The 22,122-nt window shown below is 43.9% G+C and overlaps 1 protein-coding gene across 16 annotated transcripts in view; it reads right to left on the minus strand.

Moving 5' to 3' along the window:
• nrxn1b (neurexin 1b) overlaps window positions 1–22,122 on the minus strand; it is a 144,242-nt gene that overhangs the window by 4,622 nt on the left and 117,498 nt on the right. For 9 of the 16 annotated variants that reach the window (XM_067422133.1, XM_067422132.1, XM_067422128.1 and 6 more), the window contains 2 exons: window positions 18,239–18,410; window positions 5,504–5,829 (listed from right to left, as the gene is read on the minus strand). In XM_067422133.1, the coding sequence (XP_067278234.1) occupies window positions 5,504–5,829; window positions 18,239–18,410 (498 nt within the window). Of the gene's footprint in view, window positions 1–5,503; window positions 5,830–7,280; window positions 7,371–18,238; window positions 18,411–22,122 lie in introns of all 16 variants that reach the window. The other 7 variants (XM_067422125.1, XM_067422123.1, XM_067422124.1 and 4 more) reach the window with 1 other exon arrangement.

The raw sequence follows: 22,122 nt of genomic DNA on the forward strand, positions 1-22,122 counted from the left end.
CTCCTCAGGCTTCAAAAGCATTCCAGGACAGCAGGCACCAAAAGGCCATGTGGCGAAGAGGACACAAAGGGAAAGGCATTGGCGTCATTTAACCACATTTCAGTTGTAATGTATCCTCAACACACCTTCACATGTTCATTTATGTTCATTCTTTGACTATGACGATCACATTCACTCGCCTGTACAGCGATCAGTCACGCCATGTTAAAGAGCGTCAAAGCGACGTTTATCTTTGATTTTCGTGATAAAATAGACAGTTCGTGTGGAAACTTGGGTTAAAGTGTGTTACGCACGTAAAACAAGCCGATTGTTAACTGAAAGATTGCGTTCGGTACACATGTGCACCGTACCGGAAGCCCTGTACCGAAACAGCGCGGTATGAATACGTGCACCGTTACACCCCTAATACTGAATAAAGAAAAGTAGTTTAATTTTTTTTTAAATCATGAGAAAATGCTGCAAATATCGCCATGATTTGCTGTCATTTTGGGCAGTAAAAATCTGAACAAAGTAATGAGAAATCCTAGCCTGCCGTGGTCATCCTCAGCTCTAGTCAGAATATGAGTCTGATGCTCATTGGGCTGTGATTATGGGGCGTGTTTTAACCCAACCAGGAAAGACCTCGATTGGACAGACCTACAACCAATCAGAGCAAAGGGGCGATGCATAATGTTAGTTGTCAAATGTCAACAGAACTCAACTGCAGTGTGTTGCCAAGTCTGCGGTTGTTTTCCATGTGTCACATGCCTGTCCTGTCTTGTGTGCACATGTGGGTTTTGTGTTGTTGATCATGTGCTCGTGTCATTGTCAGATCCCTCCCCCTTGTTATCTGATTAGTGTTTATTGGCCCCACCTGTGTTCCCTGATTCCCTTTTGATTTCTTCCCTTTATAAGATCCTTGTGTTTGTCACTCTGGGTCGGATTGTTGTGTGTAATGTCTGTGTCTCCCGTCTTCCCCGTGATTCCAGTTTGGTATGTTTTTGAGATTGTTTTGATTATGTATTTTTGCCCCCTTGTGGGTTTTGTTTTCTGTTTCTGTTTATTTTTGTAAATAAATGATCCTCTTCTTTTGCACATGAGTCCTCGCACCCTTTTCCCTTGTCTGTGACGTGACAGAACGATCCGACCATACTATGAGGAGCACATCTATGTCATCTGGTAACATATCTGGAGCAACTGAATCTGCTACATTCAAAACGAAAAATGTCCTTGTATGATGAAGCAAATTCCATTTAATGAAGGGTATCCACCAGGAATTGTGACCGATCCATATGACGTGCCTGCACTGCAAGGCCAAGTGGTAATGGAGCTGCAACAGCACGTGGTCGTGCTGCCTGGACAATTCCTGCGACCGTTCGGCTTGTCTCCTTACCCACAAAAAGACCATTCAAAAGTGTACGGAGAGTCTCAGGAACAAACAAAAGAGCAGAGTCAAGCTCAAGGGACTTTGTGCTCAGACACTGATCCATAACGGATGGGACATTGGAATTGATATCACTTTTGATCAATCGCACAGCTGTTTGAATGATTGCTTGTTTCTGGGATTCCTCATCCTTTTCTTATTCTAAAAATAAAACTGTAGAATTTGTGATGTCTTCTCTCTCAGTGTCAGTAGCCGCGTTTCCATTACCCTTCAAATTGCGCATTGAAAATACACCCAATGGAAACGCGGCAATTTCACAAAAAATCCCATATATCGCAAAAAAGTTTGTACGCTCTCATGAGGTGGTTTTTCAGGTAATTCGAAAAAGGACATTTTCGCAAAACTGCAATGGAAACGTTTTTTTCGCATTTACAGGGCCTATATATTATATTTTCCACTCAATTGTGTCGTAATAACAAGATAATGTAGTTAAAAGGACATATATTTTCTCCTAATAAGGACTACAGGCTATATATACTGTAATTAAGACATATATTCAAGAAATGTATTAAAACAGAAAGAGCTAACCTATAATAGTTTCAGCCTTACTCAAAGGCCGAGGACACAGGCCAGCTACGCACGTCAATCCATTCCAGACGATCTTAGTTTGCTTCTTATTTAATAAACAGGCAATTCATTGATGAAACATCGATCAAAATAAAAATACAATTTATACAAAACTAAAAAAAAATGTTTAAGAAAGACTTTCTAGAAAATAAAACTCGAAGTGATCAAAATCATGTGACTCCCCAGGTCTCAAACATATTACGATTCTTGCGCATGGTGCTCAATTTTCATAATCAACATATAAATTAAAATAATAATATCACAGGCTAATGTTTAGTCCTAAACGCAGCCTATTTCGTTTCGTAGTTAGGCTATGTTTTCTTTAACCCACGGCCAATAAAAGCGCCGACGTTCTCATTTTTTCCTTCTTCCTTTAAGAGAGATGAAACAATTTGCAATACTCTTGTCATTTTTAGCTATACAGAAGTTCAAGACATAATTATAAACTATAAACTGTCTATTTTTATTTGTGGACTCGGGGAACTAATTATTTTGCATGCACTCACTCCAAACGCACTTTAAAACAATTATTTCGTTTATTAAATGCCAATTTTTTCTTTTCCAAAGCATTTCTAAATTCAGTTCATATGCCCAAAAACACGAAATGTCTAGCCAAAATAACGAAAGTGGTGAAAAAAAAAAAAAAAAAACATGCTAATTCAAACATTTCGCTCTACTCTATATGCGTCAACCTGCCGCGCGTAAAAGTCGATCATTCTTTACAGATGATGGTTCGGTTTGGAGAGAAGACGAGACGGAGTTCTTTATTAAAATCATAAAAGACAATATAGGATTACAGTAATACTGGATTCTAAACACAGAAACGCTACATTATCATGAAGACCTTGAAGCAGGTATGACACACACACACACACACACACACACACACACACACACACACACACACACACACACACACACACACACACACACACACACACACACACACACACACACACACACACACACACACACACACACACACACACACACACACACACACACACACACACACACACACACACACACCTCATATCCGTGCCGCTTAAGTAAATTAAGGGGCTTTCCTTGCCATTAATGCTTGGATAACACACACGTCTCCTTCCAATAAAAATGGCGTCAATAAAAGCTTTTATTGGACTAACAAGGAAGTTATTAGTTCTGAAACTTACAGGATATTCTTACAGTATGATGACCTCTAATATGTCAAATGCTCAAGGAAAATTCGATTTCTCAGTTCATGGCCCCTTTAAAGTAGTCACGGATGAATTTTGTTTGTGCAAAATTGTATACCCTGCCCGAACAACATATTAACGAGACATGCAATATCTATAATATATATTAAGTTACTTTTGGGTGCAATAACTTTTACATTGAATGCCAAGTCTGTGTTTTAGCAAAAAAAAGGGTATGTGTCCAAAAACACGTACTGGAGTAGGAGGAGTTACATGACAGGCTAAATCATTTACATCTCTGGTTCAGCCCAAACAAAGAAAAAACCTTACAGTAATCTCACAAAAACATGTATTTCATAAGTATGTAATTATGTGAGTGCAATTTAGACATGTCCAATGGGTTCATAGACCCAGAAAACATGGGGTTAGACACCAAGATTACCCGGCTAGGCCAAATAATGAAGGAGTTCATTTTTAAGGGTTTAAGGGATATTTTAAGGATTTCCTGCCCATCTTGGACGCCATCTTGAAAATGACACCTTTCTAGTGGTCAAACTTCGGAAACTTTTATAATGTTATTAAGGACACCTGATACTACAAAAAAACCTGTTGTTAGAATTTTTTGGGGGGGGTTAGGAGTTTTTTTCCATACAGTATTGTTCAAAATAATAGCAGTACAATGTGACTAACCAGAATAATCAAGGTTTTTCGTATATTTTTTTATTGCTACGTGGCAAACAAGTTACCAGTAGGTTCAGTAGATTCTCAGAAAACAAACGAGACCCAGCATTCATGATATGCTCGCTCTTAAGGCTGTGCAATTGGGCAATTAGTTGAAAGGGGTGTGTTCAAAAAAATAGCAGTGTCTACCTTTGACTGTACAAACTCAAAACTATTTTGTACAAACATTTTTTTTTTCTGGGATTTAGCAATCCTGTGAATCACTAAACTAATATTTAGTTGTATGACCACAGTTTTTTAAAACTGCTTGACATCTGTGTGGCATGGAGTCAACCAACTTGTGGCACCTCTCAGCTGTTATTCCACTCCATGATTCTTTAACAACATTCCACAATTCATTCACATTTCTTGGTTTTGCTTCAGAAACAGCATTTTTGATATCACCCCACAAGTTCTCAATTGGATTAAGGTCTGGAGATTGGGCTGGCCACTCCATAACATTAATTTTGTTGGTTTGGAACCAAGACTTTGCCCGTTTACTAGTGTGTTTTGGGTCATTGTCTTGTTGAAACAACCGTTTCAAGGGCATGTCCTCTTCAGCATAGGGCAACATGACCTCTTCAAGTATTTTAACATATGCAAACTGATCCATGATCCCTGGTATGCGATAAATAGGCCCAACACCATAGTAGGAGAAACATGCCCATATCATGATGCTTGCACCTCCATGCTTCACTGTCTTCACTGTGTACTGTGGCTTGAATTCAGAGTTTGGGGGTCGTCTCACAAACTGCCTGTGGCCCTTGGACCCAAAAAGAACAATTTTACTCTCATCAGTCCACAAAATGTTCCTCCATTTCTCTTTAGGCCAGTTGATGTGTTCTTTGGCAAATTGTAACCTCTTCTGCACATGCCTTTTTTTTAACAGAGGGACTTTGCGGGGGATTCTTGAAAATAGATTAGCTTCACACAGACGTCTTCTAACTGTCACAGTACTTACAGGTAACTCCAGACTGTCTTTGATCATCCTGGAGGTGATCATTGGCTGAGCCTTTGCCATTCTGGTTATTCTTCTATCCATTTTGATGGTTGTCTTCCGTTTTCTTCCACGTCTCTCTGGTTTTGCTCTCCATTTTAAGGCATTGGAGATCATTTTAGCTGAACAGCCTATCATTTTTTGCACCTCTTTATAGGTTTTCCCCTCTCTAATCAACTTTTTAATCAAAGTACGCTGTTCTTCTGAACAATGTCTTGAACGACCCATTTTCCTCAGCTTTCAAATGCATGTTCAACAAGTGTTGGCTTCATCCTTAAATAGGGGCCACCTGATTCACACCTGTTTCTTCACAAAATTGATGACCTCAGTGATTGAATGCCACACTGCTATTTTTTTGAACACACCCCTTTCAACTAATTGCCCAATTGCACAGCCTTAAGAGCGTGCATATCATGAATGCTGGGTCTTGTTTGTTTTCTGAGAATCTACTGAACCTACTGGTAACTTGTTTGCCACGTAGCAATAAAAAAATATACGAAAAACCTTGATTATTCTGGTTAGTCACATTGTACTGCTATTATTTTGAACAAGACTGTATATGCGGCAGCCTAATGGGATTGGTAGAATAGATGGGAAGCAAAGGGGAATGAGTTTTCTGACCTGCTGCGGTTCTCCGGCTGTGGTCTGCTTCATCTGGTGGGTGGAGGTGGTTGTAGTGGTCTTGATCTCCATCACTGAGGTAGAGGTCTCAGAGCGATGGACCGTAGCACTGGACTGTGGCGTAATGGAGGAGGACTGCGCCTCCCCAACCAGCCTCACACTACCTTCGATGCGGACGTTGGGATCTCCTTCCACAGCCATGTTAAAAACCTTCAAGCCATTGTAGTAGAAACCAGACATTTGGCCCTGGAAGGCGCGGCTGTGGTCTCTTTCCCAGCCGCCGATCTGGATGGTCATCTGGCTGTTGAAGATTGTGAGCTGGCGGCCTGCGGGAGTACAGAGTCACTGAGATACAACAAAACCCAGCGCAGAGTGAAGAGACAAACAATGGAGTGATGGAAATAATCACGCCTGAGGAAAAGACGGATTATTCGGGTGTTGGCCAATGCAAATTCCCCACAATTTATCATCGCCGCCATGAAGGGATGCTCATGAAACACAAATAAAACAACAGAACAAAGCATTGGCAATGCATTTAAGCAGTGGTACACTGCAAAAAAGGCTTTTCTTACTCAGTATTTTTGTCTTGTTTCTAGTCTAAATATCTAAAAAAACTTACATTAAGAAACATTTACTAGACAAGCAAAAGTAATTGTCTTGTTTTGGGGAAAAATAACTCAAAATGAAGAGAGTTTTTGCTTAAAATAAGATAAATAATCTGCCAATGGGGTGAGAAAAATAATCTTAATTCAAACAGAAAACAAGATTATTTTCTCACCCCATTGGCAGATTATTTATCTTATTTTAAGCAAAAACTCTCTTCATTTTGAGTTATTTTCCCCCAAAACAAGACAATTACTTTTGCTTGTCTAGTAAATACTTCTTGCTTTAAGAAGTTTTAGATGTTTGGACTAGAAACAAGACAAAAATATTAAGGAAGGAAAGCATTTTTTGCCGAGTACTTTGCTAAAAGGCCTCTTTAATAAATATCATCTGTGTTGCTTTAGTTCCTACTGAGATTTTCTAAAGATTCAGCTCTCAGAAATCCTAGAGGAAAACGGAAAGCGATTCTTTAACGGCTTCTGTCATCACGGAGATGGAAATATATCCATGGCAGATTTACAGATCACAGTCAATCTGAAGGCAGCTTGTTAAACATGACTGATTTTAATCTTACTTTAATGTTGTGTAGGTGTGTGAACACAGTAGTAACATTTACAGATGAACAGTAACTAATGCCTTTTAGCAAGAGGAGTTGGATTGGGTGCAAAGGTATGATCATGAAACAAAAAAAAGAAGAAGAATTCAAATCAAATCAACAAGGAAAAAACAACGACAGTGGCACGCTGCATATGAAATGACTATACATGCACATCAAAGTTATTTTATTTCAATTTTGTCATTGTCTTAACTGCATGTTAAATTTTGTTAAAGGGACTTGTGCTATTTATCATTATCATCTATTTATTATTGCATTATTAAATATCTAATTATTTATCACAAGTGTGTACACATACACATGCTACAATCAAAAGTATCATTTTAATTTGGACCTTTTATCATTTAAACGATTAAATTACATTAAAAAACATTAAGTATAAAACAAGTTTCTTTAAACAGTCCCTTTAACCGAAAGTTATGACATAAACTAGTTAATACATGTCCAATTATTACAAGCTACATTTATCTATTTAAATGGCTTTAATTTAACGTTTAAATGCTTGGTTTATTTTACATACAAAATACTACTTACTCTAGGTTTTATCAGTGTTTTTACCTTTGTCGAGTAGCCATTCGTCAACTACTCGACCGAGTCGATATGGGATTCGCTGTCTAGCGATCGCCAGCCGTTCGCTATCAATGCTTCCTTTAAAGTTTAAAGAGACATTTCATTGGTTACAATCCAAGATCAAGGGCTGATTTAAAACTTGTTATTCGAGCTGTTCAAATAAAAAGATTTTAAATCGTAAATTTTAAGTTAGATTTTACACTCAGTTTTAGTTTATGTATACAGTTGACTGCATATGTTTGCTTTTTAAACCAATGCAGAATTTATACAAACATAACAAGATCTTCTTTATTATTTAGTACTGCCCTTCAGAAGCTGCATGAGATATTTTCATGTTTTCTTCAAGATAAAATAATTACAAATTACACCTGTTTGCAAAAGTTAGCATTACCACGGCTCCTAATATTGCATGTTGCGGTTACCATCTCCTTTATTTCCCATAACCCATTGCCTGGACTCATTTTCATGGTTTCATTTGCGGATCCTTTACGTCGGATACGACTGACCAGTATTGAGTTGCCCACATCTCGGATAAGATTCATAGTTAACACTTTAGAATAATGGTCATTAGTTAACATGAACTAATAATGAACTGCACTTATAAAGCATTTATTTATCTTTGTTAATGTTAATTTCAAAATGTACTAATACATGATTAAAATCTTGTTAACATGAGCACTGTGAACTAAAATGAACAAACCATAAACAGCTGGATTTTTATTACCTAACGTTGACAAAGATGAACAAATACAGTAACAAATGTACTGCTTCATGGTTAGTTCATGTTAGTTAATATATTAAATAATTTTAACTAATGACCATTATTCTAAAGTGTTACGAATTCCTAAAAGTTTTGCATGAAATGAAAATGTTGTTTAAAGCTGCTGTCTGAAACTTTTTTGGGTTAAAAATTATCCAAAATAATTTTTTGAGCAAGTACATAACCATCCAGTGTTCAAAACGATCTGCTTACCGTAGCTCGTTTTACAACGGTAAGCTTGTATGATGAAATTAATTCCAGTGGTACTGCTGGATTTCCGCGGGAATTTTAAGCATATCTTTGCGTCATTGCATCATATCTGTACACATAAAGAAGGAGTCCCGGTAACCGGCTATATTTCTCAGTTTCCAAATCATCCGATGTAAAATGCAAAAGTCTTTGGACTTCGGAGTGGCTACAGAAAGAAGAGATTTCAACCGTGCCGATGTGAAAACAAGGATAAAAATTTCTTTTAAAGGTGGCGTGAACTCTGTTTTTCAGCTTTTTTTTCTGCTGGACAGGTAAGACATTTCAATCATTGAATTAGGCTATGTTACAGTTGCCCACTTGTTTGCTAATTCATAAAGTTATGGAGTGCATTATGGTAAACGTCTCAGTTACGCATGAAACCCTCGTTCCCTGAAAGAAGGGAACGGAGGCGTTACGTCAGTACTGACGAAATGGGGGTTTTGCTTAGAAAACCAGCTGCCTTCAATCTCAATCAAAACAATCCAATGACATGGAAATGTCATGGGTCTGCGGAATTTGCCTAATGCAAGCCCGCCCCACAGCGTGGGTATAAACGGCGTTTCATAGCAGTCACGCATTTATGTTACCTGCTGAGGAGGCCTACCGCCCCGGCCATTCCAGCGGCACAGCAGATATGGAATGGGGATGTAACGTCTCTGTTCCCTTCCTTCAGGGAACGAGGGTTACATACGTAACCGAGACGTTCCCTTGCAGTCAGTACACTACGAGTTCCGTCAGTACTGACGAAATGGGGGTCCAGTCTAATCACGCCACAGCGCTGTCTTCCAGCATCCTGGGCTGACCTGTGTACCCTGCCTCGGAGTTTGATATGACGAGGGGCTGGCTCAGCTACCAAGGTACACTGGGAGGCATATCCCACTTGTAGAAATACAATCACAGCGCCTACCCATAGGGAGGACTTAGGAATACACGTATGACCCACGTATGGGATGCATACGGAAGAACCTGGAGTATCCAGCCCCAGGTGGAAAAGTTTTTCAACCCGTGGCAAGGGTCTTGGCAAGGGAAGGCACGCGCTCAAGGAGACTTACCGTGGAGAATACACGTGGCGGTTGGCCTGCGGGGGAACCGTGCACACGGGGCACCTAGCCTGACACAAGGGCTGGGACCATTCAGGCATGCACTCTGGTGCCGGCATCAACAGTGCTGGAGGAACTCAGGGCCTTCAGAGAGGCTCACCTGAGCGAATATAAGCGCACGTATCCGGTCCATTTAGGAGGGGAATGGCGCAGCAAGCGAAGACACCAGCATGTGTCCAGTCACTGGCCATCTGGGGCGAGTAAACGAGAGGACACAGGCTCCACTCGCAGATTATAAAACCTGGCGAATGTGTTCGTTGTCGCCCAGCCAGCAGCTCTACAGATGTCTGTCAGCGAGGCGCTACGAGCTAACGCCTAAAAGGCAGCTACGCTCCTAGTGGAGTGTGCTTTGACCCCAAGGGGGCATGGCAAGCCCTGAACCTGGTAAGCCAGGACAATGGCGTCAGGTATCCAGTGGGACAGCCTCTGCCTGGAGAGAGCCTTCCCTTTCTGCTTGCCTCCGTAACAGACAAAGAGCTGGTCTGAGGTCCGGAAGCACAGCTTCCTGTCTACGTAAGCGCAAAGGGCACGTACTGGAAAGAGCAGTGCCGAGGCTGGGTCTGCCTTCTCCAAGGGAAGTGCTTGCAGGTTCACCACCTGGTCCCTAAAGGGAGTGGTAGGAACCTTGGGCACATATCCAGGCCGGGGTCTCAGGATAACGTGAGAGTTAGCCGGCCCGATTTCCAGGCACGCTTCGTCAACTGAGAATGCCTGCAGGTCAGGTCCCCTACCCTCTTGATCGAAGCCAGAGCAACGAGGAGCGCTGTCTTCATAGACAGGAACTTAAGCTCCACTGTCTGCAGAGGCTCGAAGGGAGCCATACGCAGGGCAGTTAGGACCACTGCAAGGTCCCAAGAGGGTACCTGTAAGGGGCGAGGTGGATTTAATCTTCTTGCCCCCCTGAGGAACCTGCGGATCAGGTTGTGCTGTCCCACCGTTCTTGCGTCCAGCAGGTCATGGTGAGCAGCTATTGCCGCCACGTAGACCTTGAGAGTGGAGGGAGACAGCCTTCTTTCCAACCCTTCCTGGAGGAAGGAGAGCACGGACTCGATCGGGCATTTGGTGGGATCTTCTCCTCGAGAAGCACACCAGGTCACGAAGAGGTTCCACTTCGAAGCGTCAGCCCGTCTTGTGGACGAGGGTGTTTTATTTAGCTGAAGTGATAGTGGTGACCACCGGTGGTGGTAGGCCACTCAAACCTGCCGTGTCCCGTCCAGGAGCCACACGTGGAGGTTCCAGAGGTCGGGACGCGGGTGGCATACAGTGCCCCCTCTGAGAAAGGAGGTCCCTCCTCAGAGGAATAGGCCAGGGAGGTGCTGTCGCAAGGAGTATGAGTTTTGGAGAACCAGGTCCGGCCGGGCCAGTATAGGTTCGACCATGAGGACCTGCTCCTTGATCTTGCACAGGAGCTGCGCGAGAAGGCTCACTGGGGGAAATGCATATTTGCGTAGGCCCTGCGGCCAGCTGTGCACTAGTGCAGTCATTCCCAAACTGTGGTCCGCGGACCACTAGTGGTCCATGAGGGTACTGCAGGTGGAAAGGAAAAATAAAATAAAATATATTTTTTTACCTTCATTTTACCAGGAAATTCCCATAAAAAAATAAAAAGTAAAAAGAATATGTAGGCCTATATTGATATAACATTTGTATTAAATTGTCAAGTTATTGTGCGATTACTAAAATAGCCTAGTGGCGTTCGGCCATTACATTCAAGTTCAGTGCCATTATGGATCGGTGGATAGCAACGGGTTCTCTGAAGAGAAAAGAGACAGAGGCAGAAGTTACAAAAAATGAAGAGAATGACAGTGAGTCGGATGCATCTATGAGCCAGATTCATCATAAAAAAACAAGGAAAAGGAGGGTGAAGAGAAAATACTGCGAAAGCTATTTAGCATTAGGGCGCTTGAGTAAATGAATAAATTAAATATGTGGCAGCTGTTGTGTGCAGTAAACTTTCCTTTAACAAGCCTGTTGTACTGATGTGATGACTAGTTATAGTTTTAGTGCCAGTACGTGCCTGTCCTTGAGCAGGGCTTGAAAGCGGTGCAGGGCAAGTCATACGGCCAGCAACTCGAGGCAATTGATATGCCACACATGCTGGGGCTCTTTCCAGGCCCCAGCGGCGGCATGACCAATGCACATGGCACCCCAGCCCGTGGCAGAGGCATCCGTGGATACCAGAACATGCCTGGAAACTCGTTCTAAGGGAATTCCCACCCGTTCCTGCGTTCGATCTGCCGAAGGCAGGCCAGCCGAGACTGCGCGCGCTGGCTCGTAAGCTGCGCGGACATGGCAACCGAGTTGATCTCCATACCTAGAAAAGCGATCCTCTGCACTGGGCAGAATTTGCTCTTTTGCCAGTTGGCTCGAAGGCCCAAACGGGCAAGATGGTGGAGAATCAAGTCCCTGTGTTCGCAAACCTGCTGCTGCGAGTGGCTGAGGATGAGCCAGTCGTCCAGATAATTCAGGATGCAAACCCCGAGTTGCCTTAGAGGCACTAGTGCTGCCTCGACGATCTTCGTAAAGACGCGAGGAGACAGGGCCAGCCCGAATGGGAGTACAGCGTATTGGTATGCTCTCCCCTCGAAGGCAAACCGAAGAAACGGTCTGTGTCGAGGAAGTATGGAGACATCATGAAAGTACGCGTCCTTCAGGTCGATCGCTGCAAACCAATCGCTTGGACAAACACTTTCGAAAATGGGTTTGGCTGTCAACATCTTGAAGGGAAGCCTGTGTAGGGTTCGGTTCAAGATGCGCAGGTCCAGGATTGGCCGTAACCCACCGCCTTTCTTGGGTACAATGAAGTAAGGGCTGTAGAAGCCGGACTCTCGACCAGAGGGACGATCTCGAGGGTACCCTCTGCACGCAGGACAGGGGCATTGTCACCCACCAACGTATAGCGTATAGACTCCCCAAAAGCAGGGAGGAGATCATGCGAACTGAATCGCATAGCCGAGCATTATGGTGCGAGCGAGCCAGTTGGACAGCTTGGGGAGCTCTAGCCAGGACCCCAAAAACTGAACCAAGGGGAACATGCGAGCCACAGGCATACCCGGCATGGGGCAGTGAAGCGGAACGACCGGCCCAGACCCAGGAGGCATGGAAGCGGCCTGGATGGTGGGCGGGGTCGAGTTCCGCGTCCTGCCAGTGGAGACCAGTGGAGGCGGAGCGTCCCGCGGGGGTCTCAACTGGGAGGGGGCTGGCGACAGAGGGGACCGAGAGTGGTGAGGCGAGGGAGACCGGGGGAAGGAGCGGTCCTATCACCGTCTCCTTGGAGAGAACCGAGTTCGCCTCCCGAGCAGCCTGTCTTAAGACCGCTGCTTAGCCTGCCTTTTTGCCGGCTTCGGGGCTGAGAGAGGCTGTGCCGCCTTCCTGTGGGCACCTCCACGCTTCGTCCTGGGTGAAGGCTGCTGCTGTGGCCGAGCGGGAGGGGCGGGAGCCGGAGGAGGGCGGCCTCGGAGGGGAGCAGACTGAGGCACCTGGGCCGGTGGCGGAACGGGCGCAGCAGCTGCCCGCCGGGGCAGGATGTGCTTGATCGCCTCAGTCTGTCTCTGAGCGGCCAAGAACTGTTGGGCAAAGTCCTCGACCGCCCCGCCGAATAGCCCAGGGAAAGAAAGGCACTGGAGGCTGATGGGCGAGCTCGGCGTGGGCCACCCCCAGATACCAATCATTGAGCCTTGAGCACTCGGGACATGGCGGAGGATTCCACTCAAGCCCGATGCTCTCGGCTGCCCAGGCTAGTATAGCCGTTAGCTCTGGATCAGACTCTGGCAATGCTGGCACTACCGAGGGAGGCAACACAGCCGAATCCTCACTTCCAGAGGAATCAAGCCCGCCTTGAGATGCGGTGATCGGCATGGCGTCGTCCACCGGCGCCCCGAATGAGACACTGGGCCCAGGCCGGGAAACACCAGCGCCTTCATCTGGAAGCATATCAAATAATAAAACTGCGTTTGGAGCTTCAACCTGTGTTTCAAAGCAGTTCGTCGTAACACTTTTAATAGCCGAGACCCTCAACTGTACTAAATGTGACAATCTTAATCATTTATGAAGCGTATAAGAGCCAATTTTTGAACAGAATGTGTAAATCTAGTTATTTTATCATGTGATACACAATATGTAAATATATAGTATATAAAAAAGCTTAATTAAGGGCAGTACTACATAAGAAAATGCTATTTTATATAAACTATTTTTTTAAATGATTAAAACTACTGTACACACACACACACACACACACACACACACACACACACACACACACACACACACACACACACACACACAGTTTACATTATGCCTACATTATATTACCTAAATATTAATTTTCAGCATGTGAAAATAGACTAGTGAAACATACCAATGCGCAGAATTAAATAAACTGCAACATAAAACTGTCTATGTGCTTTCTTTCTTTCTGTTTTTCTCTTTTACTCGAAGTTCATCTTTTTTGGGGCATTTAAAAGAAAAAGATAGAAAGTGTATTATGCACTACATACCCTAAAGTTTACTTTAGTGATCCTTATTAATAGATTCCCATTATAATTTTTAAACACAAAGTCTGCAAATTTGTCTTCTTCAGGAGGACGGTTTATCTTTTCGTGCTTTATTTGGATTGAATTATTGGAATAGTGTTTCAGTGACACGTCAGGTGAAATGATTATTATTTAGGGTGGAATATGATGGCTTTTGTAAGTGTTTATCTCAGTGTTCTCACGAGTGAGGACACGTTTGGTAAGTTCAGTATGCATGAGCTGGCCCTGACTGGATTCATTGAACTGTCCACAACAATCATCTTTTCTAGGAAAGAAGGGCACTCAGCTGTCGTTCTACTTCTGCCTTTGACAAAGTCCCACATGTGCTAGAGTTTTGGGATCAGATGTTAAGCTTGAGGCTTTGGTAAGTGAGCAGACCGTCTCTTCTCTCTCGCTCTCCCCTTTATTTCAACTTATACCGATCAGGCATAACATTATGGCCACCTTCCTAACAACCCTGACTCATGGAGGCATGGACTCCTCTAGACCCCTGAAGGTGAGCTGTGGTATCTGGCACCAAGCTGTTAGCAACAGATCCTTTAAGTTTAATACTTTAAGTTTAGAGGCCAAGTCAACGCCTCAAACTCGTTGTTGTGCTCTCATTATAACCATAATGTCGGGGTTATGACAAAGTGTTACCCCCATGGTGAATGTTGGACCCCTTATATTGAGTCACATCCGAAACAGGTGAAAGAGGTGTTAGAAAACAGGAAGATTTAAACATCTGTACTGATGGCGTGCCTTCAAGAACAGGGCATTCCTAACTATCAATCTTAAGGATGTATATTCCATTTTCAGATTTTCTGGAGAAAGTGAATAGGGTTTGCTTTTAGACAAAGTTTGCCAGTACAAGGTTCTTCCTTTTGGCCTTGCCTTGGTGCTTTGTATATTCACTAAATGTATGGACGCCGTTCTGGCTCCTTTGAGGCTCCAGGGCACACAGGTGTTAAACTACCTTGACGGATGGCTGATTTTAGGAGGATTTGGTAATTTCACACTTGGTTCTCAATTGACCTATCGGTAAGCCCCTCCCCTCGAACGCAGATGAGCCAATAGCAGTTGAGCATCAGTTGCACGGGCACCGTAACTCAGATATCTTTAGGTTTCAGCGCCATAGAGACACATGGGAAAATCTGAAGCTCTCATCGGTTTGATGGTAGCCTAGAAATCTAGACGCACCCTAGTGGCAGCAAATCTAATCTGCCGCGAGTGTCGTCTGGCAACTCTTAATACCCGTCTGAGCTGTAATCACCAAACTCTGGTCAGGGCAATCACATTGTGTATAGAGTCGGTGGGCGGGGCCATAATGACAACGGCTGAGTTGGGTTTGCGTGCTTCTAGTAAACACAGAAACTGGCGAACGGCGGCGGTCTTTCGAATCAGCTTTGACCGCGACTTGGAGTTAAGCTTTTCTCTGAGAAAAGAACAAAGAGCGGCACTGAAGTCATTCTTAAGAAGGGAAGATGTGTTCAGAGTTTAGCCGACCGGGTACGGTGAATGTTTAATCTGTCAGCGAGCTCCGCTTCACCTTCGTTGCTCTGGTTGGTGGTAGCGCTATCCTATCACGTGCAGAGAGAGTTTGACAGACAGCCGTTTATCCGCCCCTCGGATTGAGCCGTCAATGGTGAGTTTCCAGACCAAACATCTTGATGTGGGTCTGGCTCATAGACTGTAAAAAAATATGGATGACTTGACATCATCCGTTTCTGCTTGGCAGATTTGAAGCTTTCAGGCGGCCTGCACGGCGCGGACATCTTGGGACTGAGTCTGCGCAGTAGCGATTTCGGGACCGGAGTTGCGCAGGAAGTAGAGCAGGAAGTACAGTCGCGATATCAAAAGCCCGCCCACACTCTCGCAGATGCAGAGCAATTCATTATGTTGGTGTGAAATAAACAGTTATGGAAATGTAGACATTAAAGCTAAAGCTCCAATCTGCTCCCAAAAATTTCGAAAAAAGTCCGTTAGTGCCTCAGTGAGAACTTCACTCAGAGAAGCCGTCAGTCTCAGCTGTCAATCATGACGTCACACACCCCGTTTTTATAGCATCAAATAACTAACTCAAGCTAAACTTATTTTAAAAACGAACACTTGAAATGAAATCATCGTGATGATAACTGCCTTCAGTGACATAAACTAACTTTGGGGAAAAAATATTTGAAGTGTAATTTTATTATTTAGTTTGCCTCGCGTCCATTAGAAAACACAGAGGGGCGGCTATACTGGGACTGGCCACCGGGGGGCGATCGAGGCTCGTGAAATGTTCCCTGTGCCACTGGCTGCGATACAACCCCAAAGCATGATTAATCCACCCCAACGCTTAACAGCTGGACAGAGGTTCTTCTCATTCAGTTCTCTGCCCTTTCTTCTCCAAACATACCTTTGCTCATTCCAGCCAAAAAGTTATATTTTAACCTCATCGGTCCGCAGAACTTCTTTCCAAAATGCATCAGGCTTGTCTATATGTTCATTTGCAAACTTCAAACACTGATTTTTGTGTTGAGGACGTAGAAGAGGTTATCTTCTGATGACTCTTCCATGAAGACCATATTTGCACAAGTATCTCTTTATAGTGGAATAGTGTACCACAACTCCAGTGTCTGCCAGATCTTTCTGGAGGGATCGTGCAGTCAAACGTGGGTTATGACTTGCTTTTCTCACAATCCTGCGAGCCGTTCTGTCTGATATTTTTCTTGGTCTTCCAGATCTTGCTTTAACTTCCACTGATGCCTACCATTTCTTAATTACATTCTGAACAGAGGATACTGGCATCTGAATACGCTTTGCTATCTTTTTATAGCCTTCTCCTAGCCTGACAAGCCAGGCCCACATCAAGATGTTTGGTCTGGAAACTCACCATTGACGGCTCAATCCGAGGGGCGGATAAACGGCTGTCTGTCAAACTCCCTCTGCACGCGATAGGATAGCGCTACACCAACCAGAGCAACGAAGGTGAAGCAGAGCTTGTTGATAGATTAAACATTCGCCGTATCCGGTCGGCTAAACTACGAACACATCTTCCCGCTCTTTGTTCTTATCTCAGAGAAAAGCTTAACTCCAAGTCTTCCAGGATCGCGGTCAAAGCTGATTCGAAAGACCGCCGTTCGCCAGATTCTGTGTTTACTAGAAGCACGCAAACGCAACTCGGCCGTCGTCATTATGGCCCCGCCCACCGACTCTATACACGATGTGATTGGCCGTCCAGATTTTGAGGAACACAGCTCAGAATGGTATTGAGAGTGCCTAGACGACACTCGCGGGCAAATTAAATTTGCTGCCACTAGGGTGCGTCTAGATTTCTAGGCTAGCCTTCTCCTGCTTTGTGAGCGTCAACTATTTTCAGTTTCAGTTTTCTAGACAACTGCTAAGAAGAACCCATGGTGCTGATTGTTGGGGTAAGGTCAGATGAGTCTGGGGTTTTAAAACCTTTGAGATGGACATCCCCTGATCTATCCAGACGATGATGGAGAACAATCCATGACACTGTCAGGTCTCAGCTTGCCAAAGGGGGCAGTACAAGGTATTAACTCGGCAGGGTGCCCAAACTTTTGCAGACATCATTTTTTTTTTCTGTTATTTTGAAAGTGTAAATGATGGAAATAAAATCTAACTTTTTTATATATCATATGAATATCTAATCTGTTATTTGATGCCTTTTGGAAATTTTTCCACCTTTTCTTGGCTTCTTTATGCACATTAATCTTTTTTTTTACCTGGGGTGCCCAAACTTTCGATCCCCACTGTATCTGTCCTGTGCACAAGAAGACCTCAGCTCGAGGCTCACGCTTATTTGTTCATTAATGACGTCATCAGCGACTAGTTGACGTCAACTCGACTTTTAATCACATAAATGTCCTGTTAAGGGGTTAACAGTCCACTTTAAAAAAACGTAAGTCGTTCAACCCCTAGTACTCGGTGTGTTTCGAACACAGGGTCTAAATTAAGGGTGCGTTCACACTTGTAGTTCGGTTAGTTCGGTTCGTTTGGTCCGGACCAAAAAACAAAAACAAAGCATATTGTCCTGGTCCGCTTAGCGTTCACACTGGCATTTATAACAGTGAACCTAAAGTTACCGAACCAAAGGTAATACACCTTAAATATACACATAAAATATACACATAACCCATAAAATATACACATAACATCCCCAAATTATGTATTGATCTTTTACCGTACCTGAACAGCTGTGTAAAGTCAAACTTAGTTCCAGATTAAATCATCATTTAAAATGTTTTGCTAAAGAAAGAAGTTATTATTACACAAGTTATGTGACCCAATATCATTAGAAACAAACAGATTTCTCACCTGTAGGGTATCGCTCAATAACAGGCAGGTCGTCCACCTGCAGCGTGGCATTGCCGCCACTTCTCGTAAACTTCACTATGTGATACTTTCCATCATTTACAAACTTTGATTTCTCCTCGATGTTGATATCATCTGTGCCCACATTAAATATAGCTGTAACGTAGCCTTTTACCTGGAGAAAAACAAAGAGAAACGGGTTAAATAATCGATGCCCTCGACTAGAACGAGTCTGGAATGTTTATTTGAAATTAGCAATCATTATGCAAAACGAAATCATTTCAATCATGCTAATAACGTAATGACTTGCATTGAATACTCATAAAATATGGTCTGATCTTCATCACAGTTATAGACAAACACAATCTGACTGACACGAAAGCAACAGATATCATTGACAGAGCATGCTGGGAAAACGTGAACTCAATTTAGAAGCTTGTATCTATCTACAAATTGGTTTCAGCATTTCTGGGTTGTCTTGACTGCCCTGCGCTCTTCAGGTCATGCCACAGCATCTCACCGGGGTTAAGGTCAGGACATTTAATGGTCTATTCCAGAACATAAATGTTCTTCTTTTTAGGCCATTAGTTTTGTGTGTTTCTTTGAGCGCTTTGGCTCGTGGTGGTGTTGCATCAGCTTGAGGTCATGCTCTGCCCTGGGGCCGGTTGCACCAGCTGGATGTAAAAGTCCTGCGTTGGGCTTAGTTACATCCAGACTTGTGATAAATATTCACATTTGTTATGCCTTGTAAAACTACAGCTCATGGCTTTGGCTGGTTTATCATATAAGGGTGTGTGCCTTTCCAAATCCAATCAACATATTTTGCATCATATGGACTCTAGTAGAAGTGAACACTTCAAGGGTCACAGCAATGAATACTTATGCAATGTGCTGCATTTTAATTACAATTACTCCATCTATACCTCAGTTTGTGAGTGATATGGAGTAAATCTGCTTTCTCTCGCTCAAAGATCAGTCAGATATTGTATTTTAAAAAGCAACAAATGGTGAATGTTTCAATAAATCATGGAATCATTTATACATTTTAATTATATATAGTATAACCAGATGTTTGTGATATTAAAAATAAACATAATTTCAGAGTGGAATGGTAACTGAGGCTAAATTTGGCTATCATGGAGAGAACATGATACGTTTTCTTTTGACAGAAAGAGTGTTTATCTGAGTGATTGATATACTAAACTTAAATAAAATGCATTTCTAAAAACAGATAATTTGAGAGGCTGCTTATTGCAGAGCAAATGGGTGGAGCTTGATGTTTAACTCCCCTTCTTTAGCCTGAATGTAATGGGTGGAGCTTGACGTCTAGCTCCCCCTCTCTAGACCCCTGAATGTAATGGGTGGAGCTTGATGTTTAACTCCCCTTCTTTAGCCTGAATGTAATGGGTGGAGCTTGACGTCTAGCTCCCCCTCTCTAGACCCCTGAATGTAATGGGTGGAGCTTGACGTCTTGCTCCCCCTCTCTAGACCCCTGAATGTAATGGGTGGAGCTTGACGTCTAGCTCCCCTTCTCTAGACCCCTGAATGTAATGGGTGGAGCTTGACGTCTAGCTCCCCTTCTCTAGACCCCTGAATGTAATGGGTGGAACTAGACTCCCCTCTCTTGACCCCTGAATGTAATGGGTGGAGCTTGACGTTTAGCTCCCCTTCTCTTGACCCCTGAATGTAATGGGTGGAGCTGGACTCCCCTTCTCTAGACCCCTGAATGTAATGGGTGGAGCTGGACTCCCCTTCTCTAGAACCCTGAATGTAATGGGTGGAGCTGGACTCCCCTTCTCTAGACCCCTGAATGTAATGGGTGGAGCTAGACGTCTAGCTCCCCTTCTCTAGACCCCTGAATGTAATAGGTGGAGCTAGACGTCTAGCTCCCCTTCTCTAGACCCCTGAATGTAATGGGTGGAGCTTGACGTCTAGCTCCCCTTCTCTAGACCCCTGAATGTAATGGGTGGAGCTAGACGTCTAGCTCCCCTTCTCTAGACCCCTGAATGTAATGGGTGGAGCTTGACGTCTAGCCCCCCCTCTCTAGACCCCTGAATGTAATGGGTGGAGTTTGACGTCTTGCTCCCCCTCTCTTGACCCCTGAATGTAATGGGTGGAGCTTGACGTCTTGCTCCCCTTCTTTAGACCCCTGAATGTAATGGGTGGAGCTTGACGTCTTGCTGGCCCCTCTCTTGACCCCTGAATGTAATGGGTGGAGCTTGACGTCTTGCTCCCCCTCTCTTGACCCCGGAATGTAATGGGTGGAGCTAGACGTCTAGCTCCCCTTCTCTAGACCCCTGAATGTAATGGGTGGAGCTAGACGTCTAGCTCCCCTTCTCTAGACCCCTGAATGTAATGGGTGGAGCTTGACGTCTAGCCCCCCCTCTCTAGACCCCTGAATGTAATGGGTGGAGCTTGACGTCTTGCTCCCCCTCTCTTGACCCCTGAATGTAATGGGTGGAGCTTGACGTCTTGCTCCCCTTCTTTAGACCCCTGAATGTAATGGGTGGAGCTTGACGTCTTGCTCCCCCTCTCTTGACCCCTGAATGTAATGGGTGGAGCTTGACGTCTTGCTCCCCCTCTCTTGAACACCCTACCCATAAACCTATCCCTGGACCTTAAGCTCCACCCAGGGAGGGGGAGCATGATATCATTTGGCTCTGCAAAGAGCACCACTGCATTTTGTGAGGAGGGTAGGTTTAGGGGTTCGGTTAGTTAGTGTGTGTGTGTGTGTGTGTGTGTGTGTGTGTGTGTGTGTGTGTGTGTGTGTGTGTGTGTGTGTGTGTGTGTGTGTGTGTGTGTGTGTGCTTGTTTTTGTGAAATATCAGGACACAAATGTGTATAATGCCATGGGTATTGACACAGGTATTACAGGAGAGGGTGAAATATGAGGACATTACCCATGGCCCCACTTTACAAAAGGCTTATAAATCACACAGGAGGAGTTTTTATGAGAAAGTAAAAATGCAGAATGTTTCCTGTGATGGGTAGGTTTAGGGGCAGTTTGTGTGTGTGTGTGTGTGTGTGTGTGTGTGTGTGTGTGTGTGTGTGTGTGTGTGTGTGAGTGAGTGAAACCATTACTACCTCAGTCCCCATTAAACATGGAAACAAAATTTTTGACTTTTTTTTCTGGTTCCTATGGGTGTTTTTGCTTTTTTACTTGCATGTGAGTGCACCTGAGAATGAATCTGATCCAGTGATAATATTGGAATGTTGCAAAAACATCCAATGAGCTCTTATGATACAGGTGTAAGCCACAGATACAACATCTAAAAGCAATTTGGAGAACAGACTTGCACGGTTACTATGGAAACAGCAGTGACAGTGATGAGAGGAAGGAGATGCAGTAACGGTGAAAACACACTCAGCCCTCAAAACTACAGCACACACACACACACACACACACACACACACACACACACACACGCACACGCACACGCACACGCACACGCACACGCACACACACACTAATGTCACCTGTGTGTATGATGGCATAATCAGTGTATCTTGCGAGCCCCGAGTAAACTCCCGGATCGCGTGCCAGATTCGCAGTGTGTGTTTTGGGACATTGGGCTTATGTGCGTGTCTATGAAATGCAGGTCTAATCTGGGAGTGTAATGTGATCTGTGTAAGTTCGTGTCAACGGCCAGGTGTTTAATTGGCGTGCTGGGAATTGCGTGCGACAGGCTTCCCAACGGAGCCGCAGCAAGAATAAACACACACACACACAAACATGCTCCGGAAAAACAACAGCAGAGTAAAGAGCCCGTGGAAGAGCTTCCAGATGAATGATCAATCTCAGATGAGCACAACACACTGGAGCATGATCGGGTCACACACACTTTAAAGAGATGAAGCAGACGGCATTCACCATGACATAAATGCAG

Source organism: Pseudorasbora parva, chromosome 17 (genome assembly GCF_024679245.1).
Source record: "Pseudorasbora parva isolate DD20220531a chromosome 17, ASM2467924v1, whole genome shotgun sequence".
In the NCBI taxonomy this organism is placed as follows: domain Eukaryota; kingdom Metazoa; phylum Chordata; class Actinopteri; order Cypriniformes; family Gobionidae; genus Pseudorasbora; species Pseudorasbora parva.